Source organism: Myodes glareolus, chromosome 15 (assembly GCF_982192425.1).
Source record: "Myodes glareolus chromosome 15, mMyoGla1.1, whole genome shotgun sequence".
NCBI lineage: Eukaryota > Metazoa > Chordata > Mammalia > Rodentia > Cricetidae > Myodes > Myodes glareolus.
In genome coordinates, this window is record NC_142040.1 from 39,494,548 (window position 1) to 39,509,524 (window position 14,977).

The 14,977-nt window shown below is 34.7% G+C and overlaps 1 protein-coding gene across 3 annotated transcripts in view; it reads right to left on the bottom strand.

Annotated features, from left to right (window-relative positions):
- Positions 1–852: 852 nt before the first annotated feature.
- The window catches only part of Ddx4 (DEAD-box helicase 4), a 55,323-nt gene continuing 41,198 nt past the window's right edge, over positions 853–14,977 (bottom strand). For all 3 annotated transcript variants that reach the window (XM_087896888.1, XM_048443019.3, XM_087896887.1), the window contains 7 exons: positions 13,954–14,083; positions 12,103–12,269; positions 7,253–7,398; positions 3,439–3,538; positions 2,426–2,696; positions 2,207–2,320; positions 853–1,546 (listed from right to left, as the gene is read on the bottom strand). In XM_087896888.1, the coding sequence (XP_087753014.1) occupies positions 1,460–1,546; positions 2,207–2,320; positions 2,426–2,696; positions 3,439–3,538; positions 7,253–7,398; positions 12,103–12,269; positions 13,954–14,083 (1,015 nt within the window). In that variant the 3' untranslated portion in view covers positions 853–1,459. The remainder of the gene's footprint in view (positions 1,547–2,206; positions 2,321–2,425; positions 2,697–3,438; positions 3,539–7,252; positions 7,399–12,102; positions 12,270–13,953; positions 14,084–14,977) is intronic.

Here is a 14,977-nt window from a genome sequence, read left to right on the forward strand (position 1 = left end):
TACAAAATGACGGAAGCTTAAGATTTCTGATATTGAGCTGCAAAAATCACAAACTTTGAAAGCTTTGACTAAGATTCTGAGTAAACGAAAATAAACTGAGACAAGCATTTACTATGAATGTTCTTTGCAAATACTTATTAGAAGATAAACATTAAAACACGTTAAAAATAATAATGCAAACATCATTCATTTAGTCTTTCCCAGAAGTAAGTTTATAAATAAGAAAAATTTTTCCAAGTTTTCATCAGTTGAAGTGGCCTATTTGAGCCATCCATATATGGTGTTGTATTCTTACATATCCACACATCAAGAACATACACTGACATATTTTCGTGTATAGTTTTCTTTCTTTTTCTACAGGCTCAATACACTTTAGACAATCTATTCCTTTTTTGTGTGTTTTCTGTCCTTAAAGAGTTTCAAGTCAACCTTAATTCCTAACTCAAAAGATTTTTAAAATTCTACATTTTATAATCTGAACTACTTTAAATTAGCACACAGGGTACTGGATATCTTTATGACATTTTTGAAAGTTTACATGGGATTATTTTTTAATATGGCATGGGGCAGGTAAATTCAAGATACATAATGACAAGGTTCTTTCCATTACCAACTATAAAACATGAATAAAAAATATGATGAAACTGAAATACTGTGTTTGTTGATAAGTGGGCTAGATTCTAAGACTAATTTTCATTACCACATCCTATTATTAATGAAAATTACACATTAAATTTGATTTGTTTAAAACTATTTGCTTACTGCATTGATTTCAGAAGAAACAAATTTTCCAAATATGAGAACTAGAAACTGTAATATGCCACAAGAAAAATGAAAACGCTGTTGGAAAACTTAGGGGGAAATGTGTTTCATTTTTTATTTTCAAGGAAAATCTGTATATTATAAAAGCAAACATTTGTCATACCACCAAGTACAGAGTTCACATTGCAAACTGAACCATTTTCATGACATGTCTGATGATCTAGAAATCAAATAACTTTGAAAGGCTTCAGTCTCCACTGTTCCATGAAAATCATGTTATCACATTGTACCACACTATTCTTTCTTTTAAAGGATCAAGTAGAAATTAGACCCAATAATTAACCAAAATTACATCATATCCTATTGCTTGTTTTATAGGATCATAAACACTATACTAAGATTTAGCACTTGGACATGAAACATGTCTTAACTTTCTGAAGAATATGCTAGAAATAAAAACATTTACAATGCTTTAATATTTCCAGTTAATACCATTTGTATCAGTAACTGCAATGTTGTAACTTTCAGCATCTCACATAACTAGTCAATGAAGTTGGTTATTTTAAGGGTTGGGAGTAAGAACAGAAGAACAGGAGATATAAGAATATCAGGTTTTACACTTCTGTTAAATTTTTAAAATAAAAACTGCTTTCTTCGCTGCATCAGAACTATCAGACTTGAAGTATGTTTGTTTGCTTTAATCCCATGACTCGTCATCCACTGGATTCGGAGCTTGTGAAGAAGAAATCCCCGCTGTGTTCAAAGTGTTCTTGCCCTGGTAATTCTTTAAATTAAAAAAAAAAGAAAAGAAAAAAAGAAAGAAAGAAAAAAGAAAAGAAAGTGAAAGAGACAAGTTATGTCAGCCCTAATGTTACATTGTCTGGACTAATAGCAGAGACTCACTTTCTACCCTGACTATCCCAAGCATGCAATGACTTTCTTATAAAATGATTCTCTTGAAAAAAGGTCCATACAAATATGTAAAGTCTAAATTGTACAAAATAACTCAAGAAAAAGATTTTTCAAGTCACTAAGTTTTAGAGAGTAGAAAAATTTAATATTAAAAATTTAATATTAACTTCAAGTAAGTATAAATGTTTATTAAGAACACTCCTCTACACCAAAATTTACTGCAAAGAAAAAAATTTAAAAAAAAACCACTTGGCATGTCATTAAGACTTATAGCACCCTAGCTCTTGCATTTTGTCTTAATAATATGGTCAAAATCAAAGAATTCTTTAGAAAGTTTAGAAGATCCCAACAAATACCAGCAAAAAGGAAGTGGGGTGTTCAACTATAAACCTCACACACATACATACTTATGTTATAAATGACATACATAATTAAAATGATAGCTTTAATTACTGAATACTATTACCTCATAGAATCAAGCACATTTTCAAAGAGCAATTAGATATCCATTTCTTAATGTTTTTCAACTAACCTTCCTAGTGTCAACAGATGCAAACACAGATCCTCTTGTGTTATTATTGAAGCCAGGAGGTACATATGTACTAAAGGCAATTTCTTCTAGCCAAGCAGGAACATCTTGTTGAGCCTTGAGAAAATAAAAAATTCTTATGCAACATGAAATCTAAAAAATTGCAAAACAACAAACAACAACTCCATTTTAAATATTTAAAGTTAAATTGTTAAGACTTACATCTGATAGTACTTTAACTAGAGGCTGTGCTAAATGATTATCAGATTCTGTGTCGAAAAAAGAAATTGCTCTGCCAGTATTTCCACAACGCCCAGTACGTCCAATTCGATGAACATATTCATCAATGGTAGAAGGAAGATCAAAATTGATAACATGTTGAACATTTTCAATATCAAGCCCTCTGGCAGCTACTGAAGTAGCAACAAGAACGGGGCACTTTCCACATCGAAAATCTCCAAGAGCTTGCTCTCTCTCTCTCTGTTCCCGATCACTTTTAAAAAAGAATTTTGGATTAGAGACACTTTCGAGGAAGTTATTTAAGTTCATCAAGCAGCATTATTTCAAAAAGTAAAAATGACAGCACATAATATTAATGCCCACTATGCATGCACCAAGTACTATAATAACACATCCCAGCCACCAATTTATCCTCACAGCCACCCCATTAGCAGATGGAGTAGAAGACAGCTAAAAGGACCAGAATATAAATCCCAGTAACCAAAAAGTAATTTCTAGTCTTAGCAAAAGAGTATATATATATATTATCTACTTGGTTAGAATTATTGCTTAAAAAATATTCTTAAAGTACAACTCTAGAATTCTACACATTCAAAAATTATTTTAGATCTTCTAATAAAGTATCAATAAAGCTGTGTTAATGTATTTTTTTAATCATTCCACCTTCAAAAAAAAAAGGTCAGATATTAGATTAAGCATAAGAAACATTTACATTTAAGAGCCAGAGACCAATGGACCACTCTTGATAAGTTCCCATTCATGAAGAGTTTAAGGCAGACTTTTAGTTTGCCTGTACCTACTACTTAGTTCCTATAAAAACAAAGATTAAAGGGCCACGGAATTAGCCAGTAAAGATGCTTTTCTCCAAGCCTAATAAATTGAATTCTATCTTTGAAACTCAGACATAAGAAGAGACCCAATTCCAAAAAGTATTGATACATACACAAGAATACTAAAATAATACAATTTCAAAAAATGAAGAATAATGTACTCACCCATGAATACTTGTAGTTGATATTTTTTCTTGACAAAGAAAAGTTGCAATGAAATCTGCTTTTTTCTTGGTGTCAACAAAAACCATAGTTCTTTCATCACCTATAAAACCACAAAATTATTAATATCCAAACTACAAAATTTAAAAAGGCAGATTAGAGCAAGAAACTGTGTCTCAGCCACCCTGTACTGCTAGAGTACAGAAAGAGTTAGTGTTTCCTTGATAAATGTTTGCCAAAGAAAGAGACAACTGTGTTTCTATTAGAGGGACTTAAAAAAAGGTAAGTGTGTCTTCTTAAGCAAATACAAATAACTGCCTGCCATCTCTTAATAATTTCAAGTTTGTCTTGGTCACTTTTGCTTTTCCATTTTGTACTCTATAAATGTCTGTTACTTCCACAAATAATTCACTCTTTCATTATGCCCAGAGGGGTGAAGGCATTTACACTAATGACATCTGACCCTGGGCAGCTAAACTCTACCATCTATGTGCCAATGCCATCTCTAATTTCAAACCCTTCATTTCCAGAACAGAATACAAAGTTAAAGGTTGGCCTTTTCCTGAGGCTTAACTCATTAAAAAGTATTTACTTGCAAGATTAAAGTATTTAACTGACATAGATTATTCTATACAGGGGTAACTCCACAAAATGCTGAAAAAGAGAGATGGTAAGAGAGTTATAGCCTTAGTAGAAGAAAGAATCTTTGCTGCTAATGATCACTCTTCCCTACCTCCCTTGTCAGCTCACTTTATGACAACTATTTAGTGGCTGGCTGTCACCATTCTAGATATTGGGAAAAAAATAAAGCTCCTGCTATGATTGTGGGCACATATGTAATACATATTAAGTCCTAAAACCAACAGCAAAAAGAGTAAGATTTAGAGTTTACTTTTGTTCTAGTTGCTGTGAAGAGACACCATGACCAAGGCAATACTTATAATAGAAGAAGATTTAATTTAGGGTTTGCTTACAATGTGTCGCTGAGGATTAGTTCATTATAATGCCAGGGTCATGGCCACACTTAGCATTGGAGCAGGAGATGAGAGCTACATCCCGATTGGCAGGCAAAGAGAGGCTGGGCCTGGAGCTAGCTTTTAAAACCCCAAATCCCAGCCCCCAGGGATACATTTCTTCCAACAAGAAATGACTTTCTACTTCTTCTCAAATAATGTCACTCCCTGGTGACTAATACTTCAAATGTATGAGTCTATGGGGACCAATCTTGTTCAAACCCACAGCTTCAAATAGAACAGATGGTATCTGAGCAAGGATAGAACTACTGATAGTGAACTATGCAGATTCTCAGAGAAAGAATATTATAAAACAGAGGTGAAAGAAAGTATAAAGGTTCTGAAACACTGACTTTCTCATGATACAAACAACAAAAAAATAAAAAAGAGGGGCTGGAGGATGGTTCAGTGAGTAAAGGCATATGCTGGCCTGTTCCCAGCACACACATGGTAGATTACAATCACCCCTAATGCAGTTCCAGGAGATCGAAAGCCCTCTTACGACCTCAACAAACATCAAGACGTGTACATAGTACATATAAATATATGCAGGCAAAACACTCACATACATTAATAATTAGTCCTAAAAAGAAAAACAGGTAACAGGTTCCATTGTGCCCTGGGTATTCTGAGCAGAGGTAACAACAAGTACAAAAGCATTGAGGCGGAACTGTGCCTGGATATTTGAAGTAGAATAATGAGCAAAGCATGGTTGGAGGACAGCAAACAAGGGAAAGACAGGAAATGTCAAAAAAGTAATGGAGGACATCACGTTTTGAACAGAGATGTGCTGTGACCTTTAACTTAGTAGTTAAAGGAATATATGCATGCATACAGACGCATGCGTGTCTGGTTAAGACAAGAACTTACTTACTACATACCCTGGCTGGCCTCAACCCCTCAATCCTCCTGTCTCAGCCACCCGAGTGCTGAGATTAAGTATGCACCACTATACCCAGACACATATGATGGAAGAATCAAGAAGATTCTGCTATAATATCAGAAGTATAATTATGGAAAGAAATAAGAAATTACTTTTGAATCTAAGCAACTGGAAGAATAAAATTACCATTAACTAATAAAACAAGGCTGCGATTTTAAAAACCTGTTTTGGGATGGGAAGATGACTCAGTTGGTAAAGTACCAGTCATGCAGGCATGATGTAAGCTGAGTTCAGATCCCCAGCATCCATGTAAAACACTAGGCACAACACTACAAACCTGTATCTCAGCACAGGGGAGATGAAGACAGTAGGATGACCACTTGGGATCCCTGGCCAGTCAGTCTAGGCAAAGAGGTTAAGTAAGCTCCAGGTTCAGTGAGACCCTGCCTCAAAAAATAATGTGGAGCGGGCAAGGGCACTTTACCAAATGAGCCATGCACCCAGATAGCTAAAATCTGTACTTCTATGTTAACTCTTAGCCTGCAACTGAAGTAGCAAAACTGAAGCTATAAGCTCTGTATGCATTTATAATTCAGAAAGGGCTTTATCATTGTGAAATCACTGAGTTAGTGCCCAACTGGGTTAATTGTGAACATTCTGAGCTAAGTTTACATAATTAAGTGAAATCTTTCATGAGACTGATTTATTTAGGTTTTTAAAAGTACTGTATTTTTCCTCTTAATAAGGTTAAATATTATATAAACATGTATCAAATAAGATAAAATTATTCCTTCATGATTAAGTTATGTACCTGTAACTCTTCATTAAACTACACTGAGTCATTATCCAACAATATTTATAAGTATACTATAGTGAAAATCATTCTAAAAAACTTCAAGTAACCTAAAACAGTAGACAGTGCTAGGGAGCATACCATCTCTCAGGGACTACAGGACAGCCCAGTCAAGGTGTTTGGCACTGAGTCTGAGAGCTTGAGTCTGATTTGGAATACTGTGGAAGGAGAGAACCAATTCCTGCAACAAGTTTTCTGACCTTCATATATTCTCCATCGCATGTTGTGTACATACATGTACACACGCACACGTGTAAATAACTATTTAAAAAACATTGCTCACTATTACAACTGACTTCTCATTCTGCTGTCTCAAAACTGACATTTCAGCTGAACCAGAATCACTAAACTAGGAGAATAAGGGTAGAGGGAAAGTATACAGACTACAAGATGATCATGCCAGTTATTTTTAGTCTCATAACAAAGCTACTTCAAGCAAACACAAAACAAAATTTAAGAACAAAAATAACTTGGAGGAAGACAGAAATTTTTTTCTCATGGGTATTATGAAGGACAGAATTTGATTCTCAAGTCCCCTCCAGCCCTAAAACACTTTTAACTTCATGAATATGAGAAGACTCTTTAGTGGGCAAGAAATGAGGAACCAGAAACACAAAATCAGCAAGAGTTCACATTTTTTTTTCTTTGAAAACTGGGTCTTGCTATTAGGCCACTTGAACTCACATACCACCTGCCTGAGCTTCATGAAAGCTGGGGTCCCAGACTGAACAATTAGCTTTCAACATAATAACAGTGCTAAAAACATTTGTTACCTTTAAACCTTTCTAGTTTTCTAAAAAATATATTTATATATGTACACACTTCTGTTGAAATACTTTTTATCCAAGTACTGGTAAACTAAGTCTCAAATATCGTCTATATTCAACTTATATGACATAAAGGAATACTTTTATATAATTTATAACACAAACTAAGTCATAGTCATCTATAAAATATTTACAGAAAAATATTTATTAAAATTATTATACAAAATGGTGATTTTAAAAAATAATATTTTAAAACTCAAAATAATTATAATAACAAAATAATTATATTAAAATAAGGTACCTATGTTTCGTAGGATCTCAACAAGTTTTTCTCTTTTTGAATACTGGCCAATTTGAAGAATGGTCTGCTGAACATCTCTGCAAGCTCCTCCCACTTGTCCAACAGCAACAAACAAATAATTTGACTTTAAAAACTCCCCAGCCAACCTTAAAAGAGAAAATATTACTCCTTAGCTTATCCTTGTCCATTTGTGCTCATGGTGTTTCAGTCCTGTGAATGTAATTCACAGCAACACAAACAATGGTAAGATGGTAACTTATGCTACCCAAGTATTATTCTCAAAGACCAGGATAAAATGTTAAGACTTTTAAAATACACAATTAGTAACAAAAACATCTGTGTCAAACTATGAACTCAGGAAGTTTCAGTGAACTGTAGGGGACATGGGATAGAGCTCAACTGGTAGAGTGCTCCTTAGCATGTCCAAAGCCCAAAGTTACATGTACATAACTTAGTCATTAAGGAATAATTTTATCTTATTTGATACATGTTTATATAATACTTAACCTTATTAAGAGGAAAAATACAGTACTTTTAAAAACCTAAATAAATCAGTCTCATGAAAGATTTCACTTAATTATGTAAACTTAGCTCAAAATTAGCAGCACCACGTATACACCAGGTTGTAGTGGTGTGTGCCTGCAATCTCAGCACCCAGGAGGTAGAGCCAAGATGATCTCTAGAAATTCAAGATCATCCCTAGCTATACAGTGAGCTTGAGGCCAATCTGGGCTATATGAGACTCTGTCTCAAGAGAGGGAGGGAGGGAGGGAGGAGGAAGAAGGAAGGATTGAAATATAAACCTAAAGCAGAAATTCGATTCTAATCTCATTTTTTATGAATACTTGCTATTTCTCAGATTTGTTTTCTGAACTATCACTTGTTAAGTTACTCTTCTTTAAATAAATGGTTATAAGTAAACCAGATTACAGGTCAATGTTTTTCATGTCACAATACATATAGAAAAATGAGACCTAAGGGCCATGCAAAACTAGGCTGTGTAAGGTCGCCCCAAAAGTTGACACACAGTAATTTACTATGTGAATGCAGCTGAAAGTCATGCTTTATATCACCCACAAACACAACCCTGTGGGAACACTGCTAATTAAGGTAGCTGAGCTTTTAGGGTTAAGAAGGGAGAGTACAAGTCTTTGGTAAATGCTACCTTCTTGTGTAGGTAAGGTAGCAGTCCAATGTTTTCTAGTTGTTTCCTTGAATGTAACAAAATGACTCAGACTCAGCATACCCAAAATCTAGGGAAGTTACTGTTTTGTCTTGCTCCTTTATTCTCTTGTCATAAAAACACAACTTTTTTTCTTAGTTTCCAGTTTCTTCCAATTATATTTTTTTAATTTTTTTGAAATTATAATTACATCATTTCCCCTTTCTTTTTCCTCCCTCAAATCCTGCCATGTAGTACCCCCACCCTTGCTCCCTTTCAGATTTATGGCCTCTTTTTAATCATTGTTACATAATGCATATTCATTCTTAATTACAACCTAATCAGTCCATTTGATGGTACTTGTATACATATGTTTTCAGAAGGTTTTTTTTTGTTTTTTTGTTTGTTTGTTTGTTTTTGTTTTTTACAGTGTTTCTCTGTAGGTTTGGAGCCTGTCCTGGAACTAGCTCTTGTAGACCAGGCTGCCTCTGCCTCCCAAGTGCTGGATTAAAGGCATGTGCCACCACTACCCAGCAGAAGGTTATTTTTTAATATTCCTTCTTCAAGAGTTGAAATTAACTCTTCTCCAAGGCAATTGAAATCTTTAGTATCTGTTACCCCTTCACTTGCTTAAGCATTCATGACACATGGTATTGGGAACACAAAGATGAATACATTGGTATCAACCTCAAATAGGACAAAGTTATATTAAACTTTTTAAATTCAATATTAGAATATTACCATTTACTGCACAGAATATTAAACTGCAAGAAATGTACAGTGCTTTCTACAGTTTCTTCCACAACAGAAAAGATATGAAATTAAATTCATGTATTAAGTCTTTAAAATATTTAGGCTTGATCCACAGGAACAGCAAGTAAGGAAACTTATATTTGAGTAATTTTTAAACAACTGTCAATCTGAATATTTTTCAAAGACCGAAAATTAAAGGAATGTAAAGGAGGAATTACCATGATTCAAAGTAGTTTGGCTTCAAAAGAGTAAGGTACATTAGTTCAAATAAGAAAAAACAGAAATAAAGGGGAAAAGTAGGTTCAATTTTGGACCCCAACAAGAGTCACTATAACTTATTTCTAAGAAAAAAATACCTCACCAAAATTAAGTATGAAACTCTGGTTACATAAAAAAATCATGTGTACAAGAATAACTTGGAGTTAGAGGTAGGAGTGGAAGCCAATGGCATGAAGACTGTCCTGGTTCAGGAATGAACAGAATGAGAAAATGGTTATTTATTTATAAGATGGTAAGTCAGAAAATGCACCATGCAATTATCCTCTTCTGTGAGAGAATAAAAATTAGGTATCGCCCTTTAGAAAGGTGAGTGGTTGTAGAAAACACTCAAGCTCAACAGTGAGCAGTAAGAAACCTAGGGACGCCCAGACCCTGAATAGTAAGAGTGAGAGTGTGAGTTCTACTGCAGACTACAAAGCAGCAAAGGACAAGACACCGAGTGACAGACCCCTCACCATGGGATATCATTAGCATCAGAATAACAGGAGCTGGATTTATGGGAGTTCCCTCCACCTCAATCTAGAACACACAGTTTAAGCTGATTCTCTCTGACCCTCATGTGGACAGCACAAAAGGCACCTGGGACGTCCATCAGGCCTCTTCTGGGTATGTCAAATAACTCTGGAGCAAAGCATTAGAGGAGGAGTTATTTCTGCATAGCTCATACTGACACTCAGGGCAACTGGGAGGAATTTCAACAATTATTCTTCCTGATCACTTAATCTTTTGCTCTTTCAAAGGGCCACACAACCTAAGAAGACACAACAGGAAAGTTCCGACCACATGAGTTGTCATGTTTACTCTTGCCCACATGGTCAACCTGATGGCAAGAGAAGAAATTCTTATTTTTAACTAAGACTTTCTGTTACTGATGTTTTACTTTTAGATATGCATTTTGCTTTCCTGTTTGTCTTTTTCTTTCAATTATTCATTCCCCTCCCCCTTTTACATTATTTTTGCTTCTTTATTATCTTTGACATCTTTTATTATTCTTCCTTTTTAAAAATTAATTTATATCTAACATTTCAGCTTGTTCTACTGTGTTTTGTGTTCTCATCTATTGATGTCATAGTGGTCATTTTATACTTAATCATCTCTGTTTTACGTCAGTATTTGGTTTTTTGCTCGCCTCTATGTAGTGCTGAACCTTTGAGCATGGTGGATGGCATACTTTGTCACTGAAATATACTACTAAGCCTAGTCAAAATAAATTGTACTTAACTCTACCTATAACCTAGTCTTGCCTGAACCTTAGCAGATACTTCAAACTAAAGAATAGGGTACATGAAGATTCCCATATGATGACCTAACACCAAGAAAGCACCGTGAAGAGGGTTCTAACAAGTCATTCCTGTATATCTGCCCCATAGCAATAGAAGAGATAACTGATACAGAAATTTGAGGACTTCATACCTGATTTCAAAAGAACACTACAAAGACATTGTAACAAAACTTTGTGATGGTAGCAATAAAACAAACACAGAGATGGATGAAATAAAGGACCCAAAAGTGAATACATACATTCACAATCAACTGAATCTCAACAAAGGCATCAACACCACACTGAAAATGCTAGGCTTGGTGGCACACACCTTTAATTCCAGCACTTGGTGGGCAAAAACCAGGATAATCTCTATGCCTTTAAGGCCAGGCTTGGTCTACATAATGAGTTCCAGGGAAGTCAAGGAGTACATAGTGAGACCCTGCCTTAAAAATTAAAACAAAATAAGAGTAACAACAACAAAAGAAAACACTGAGGGGGAAAAAGAGCCTCAACAAATGGTGCTGGGAAACAGGAGAGTCACATATATAACACTGAAATTAGACATGCATCTCTCACATCGTACAGAAATTAACAACACAATCACAGACCTAAAACTGTGGAACTACTAGAAGAAAGGCAAACAACTCTCCAAGATACTGGTACAAGCAACAAAAAAAACCTTCCAAAATATGATTTCAATAACCCAAACCTAAGAATTGGCAAATGACTGAAATTGTATTAAAGAGCTGCTGCATAGCAAAGGAGCAATCAACAGAACAAAGAGATAACATACAAATGGGAAAAAAGACTCTGCAGCCATTCATTTGATGGAAGCAACACTCAGAATTAACCCCAAATCTTAATACCTAAAGAACAACTAGTCCAATCAAAATATGTGCAAATGAACAGGCACTTCATCTGAAGTATGAAAACAGAAATATCTTTAGTCATCGGGAAATTAGAAAAACTAACAACAAATACTGGCAAGAATGTGGGGGGAGAAAAGAGCCTCTACCACTGTTCATTAGGATGTAAACAGTAGTCACTGTAGAAAACAGTACACAGTTCTCAAAAAGCATCACACCTGGGTGTTTATCTGAATGAAATGAAGTCAGCATACAAAACTGATCCTGAATACTCATGTTTGGTGTTGAATTATTCACAGTGCTCAGTATCTAGACATATGTGCTGGAGATTGAACTCAGGTCTTCATACTCGCATGATAGGCATTTTACTATCCCTAAATTAAGAAATTAATTTTGAAACACAGTCTCACTATGTAACTGCGGCTGGTCTCAAACTCAGAAATTCATGTTTCTCTTCTGCTGCTAGGACTAAAGGCATATACCACCATATGCACCTTTAATTGTTTTTAATAAGGAAAATATTCACCTCTGGATTTCTTCTGGAAAAGTTGCACTGAATAAAAGGGTTTGGCGCTGTTCTTTGGATGGCATTCCCGGACAAGAAATTAACTTCTTCATTTCTGGTCCAAAACCCATATCCAACATTCGGTCAGCTTCATCCAATACTAAGTACTTGACTTGTTTGAGACCAATCTTTAAGGATATTTTCAAAGACAAGAAGAAAAAATGCACACTAGTTTATATTGAGCTAAAATACACTCTACAATTTCAACTGTTAAAGTATTCTTAAGGGCTATGCTGGCTAGTTTTATCAACTTGACACAAGCTAGAATCATTTGGGAAGGGAACCTCAGTTGACAAAACGCCTGTGAGGCACTTTCTGGAATTAATAATGTAAGTGGGAAGGCCCAGCTCATAGTGTATGGGGTCATCTCTGGTCTGGTGGACCTGGGTTGCTATAAGGAAGCAGGCTGAGTCATAAGGAGCAAGCCAGTAAACAGCATTCCTCTATGGCCTCTGCTTCAGCTTCCTGCCATTCCTTGAGTCGCTGCCCTGACTTCCTTCAATAATAACTATGATATTGAACCCTTTTCTACCCAGTTTGGTGTGAATATGGTGTTTTATCACAGAAACAGAATCCTTACCAGTACAAGGAAAATCAAGGCATACAATGGTAACTATTAGGCTCATCACAGATATTAGTTAATACTAATATATCTGATCTAAACTTTTTTTTTCAATACAGTTTTCTGTGTAGCCCTGCCTACCCTGGAACTCACTGTGTAGACAACGCTGCACCCAAACCCAGAGAGAAAGATCTGCCTGCCTCTGCCTCCCAAGTGCTGGAATTAAAGGCATGCACAACCACTGCCCAGTCTGATATAAACTTTTACTGATATATATATAAATATTTCATAAATTAAGTTTAAAAGAATTTAAAGTATCTATAGCAATATTTTATCCTATAACTTCTACAATTAACTGAATATTATCTCCAATGTCTAACCTATTAGGTGCTATCCATATGTACTTTGAAATATGAATAACTGTGAAATAATTTTATTATTTTAAAACATAAGTTGCAACATATAGCCAATAGTTACTTATACTGGACATCAAGGATCCATACTGTATTATATGGCAAAATCAAAATATTTAATGTAAAAAAATAAAATCTGACAACATGAAATACTGAAAACATATTAACTTGAGACAAGGTCTCACTGTGTAGCTCTGGCTGTCCTTGAACTACAAGAGTCTTTGATACTACCACAAAAATAGTTTAAGATATGGGTTTTTCTAATGTGTTTTAAGCACCTCCTTTAGAGAACACAAAATAACTAATTACAGTTCATTAACATGAACTTAAAGTATTAAGTGATGTAATAACTGGGTATGAGATTCCCAAATGAGTATCTAGCCCTAAAATCTCTTCTTAAAAGATCTGAAAATAAACAGTTCACCCTACTACTATTCACATGCTTTAACAGAAAACAAATTATTGATGCCCCAAAAATGTGTCTTAGGAAAAAAACTACTTCACCAAAACATGTATGGACTATATAAAAGTATTCATAGTTTCTTCCATATAATAAAATAATACTGGAAACAGATACAGGTTCTGGCCCTAATGCTATCATTTACTAGAGATAACTAAGGGATTTTAAATAAATTATTAATCCGACTGTTTTCCCAAGTATAAAATAGAAAATACTATGCCCTGTTGGAATTATCTTGACAATTATGAAAATGAATTCACAGGACCTAGTATAATCAGAAACATAAACAGTGCTCTGGGAAATACACCTTTCATATTCCTTTCCTTTCCTATAACACACCCATCACTATAACATGTTGTTACCTTCCTGAGGCTTACCTTTTCTTTACCTATGATATCCATCAGCCTCCCTGGTGTAGCACATAGTATGTTACAGCCTTGTACTATCTGTCGGACTGAATGCCCAAACTGGGTTCCCCCATATATGACAACAGCTCTTACACAAGTCCTATAGATAAGAGAAACGTCATTTTCCAGTTATTTGGAAATTGTACATTTGTTTCTAATACTTTATGAAATAAAACCGATAAAGGAAAAAAACATTCAACTATCTAAAATATATTAAATTTCATCGAGAAAGGAAAGTTTATAATGTCAAAAGGCAAATAAAACACATCAGAAAGGACTATTTTGCAATCTGTCTGATTAAATGGCTGTTAACAAACAATGAGAAACACCAGCATTCTCTTTCCTCTTCAATCACTCACTCACAAAACACAAACACCCATGGTGAGTTCTCCCTTAGCACCCATACAGCAGCACTCTAAAGTACTATGCAAGCTGCCAGCAGAAAGGAAGCTTCCTAGCCAGTACCTACTTGATTCCTCTATGGCCTAAACCAAAGTCTGTGATGTTTCCAGCAATTATCATACATTTTACTGCAATGTAACCAAACCTCTACTGCAGGACATTTAAGTATTTTTCAGTATTTTATTACAGTGATGTGATAATAAACATCCAAATACAAATATTCATCTTTGGGTACAGATATTATCTAAATTTATCAAGTTTACTTTTTGTTTTTGAAAAATGTTTCTCTTCTTTTATTCGATTTAAAATCAGATACCAATATAATACACTAAGGATTAGCAAGAAACAAACCCTAATCTAAGCAATTTACACCTAATTTTTGCAAATGGGCTATAAAGTTTGACATTAAAGAGATTTTAAAAATCATTTTAAATTTACGAAAATAAAGGCTAGTGGTTACATAAAAGGAGCACTAAAAACACTAAATCTCAGGGGATAAACTATAGCTAACAGATGGATAATTCATGAAAAAGCAAACACTCAAAAAGTAGTTCTATTTGATGATATGAAAATGTAAAACAGAAGATACTTA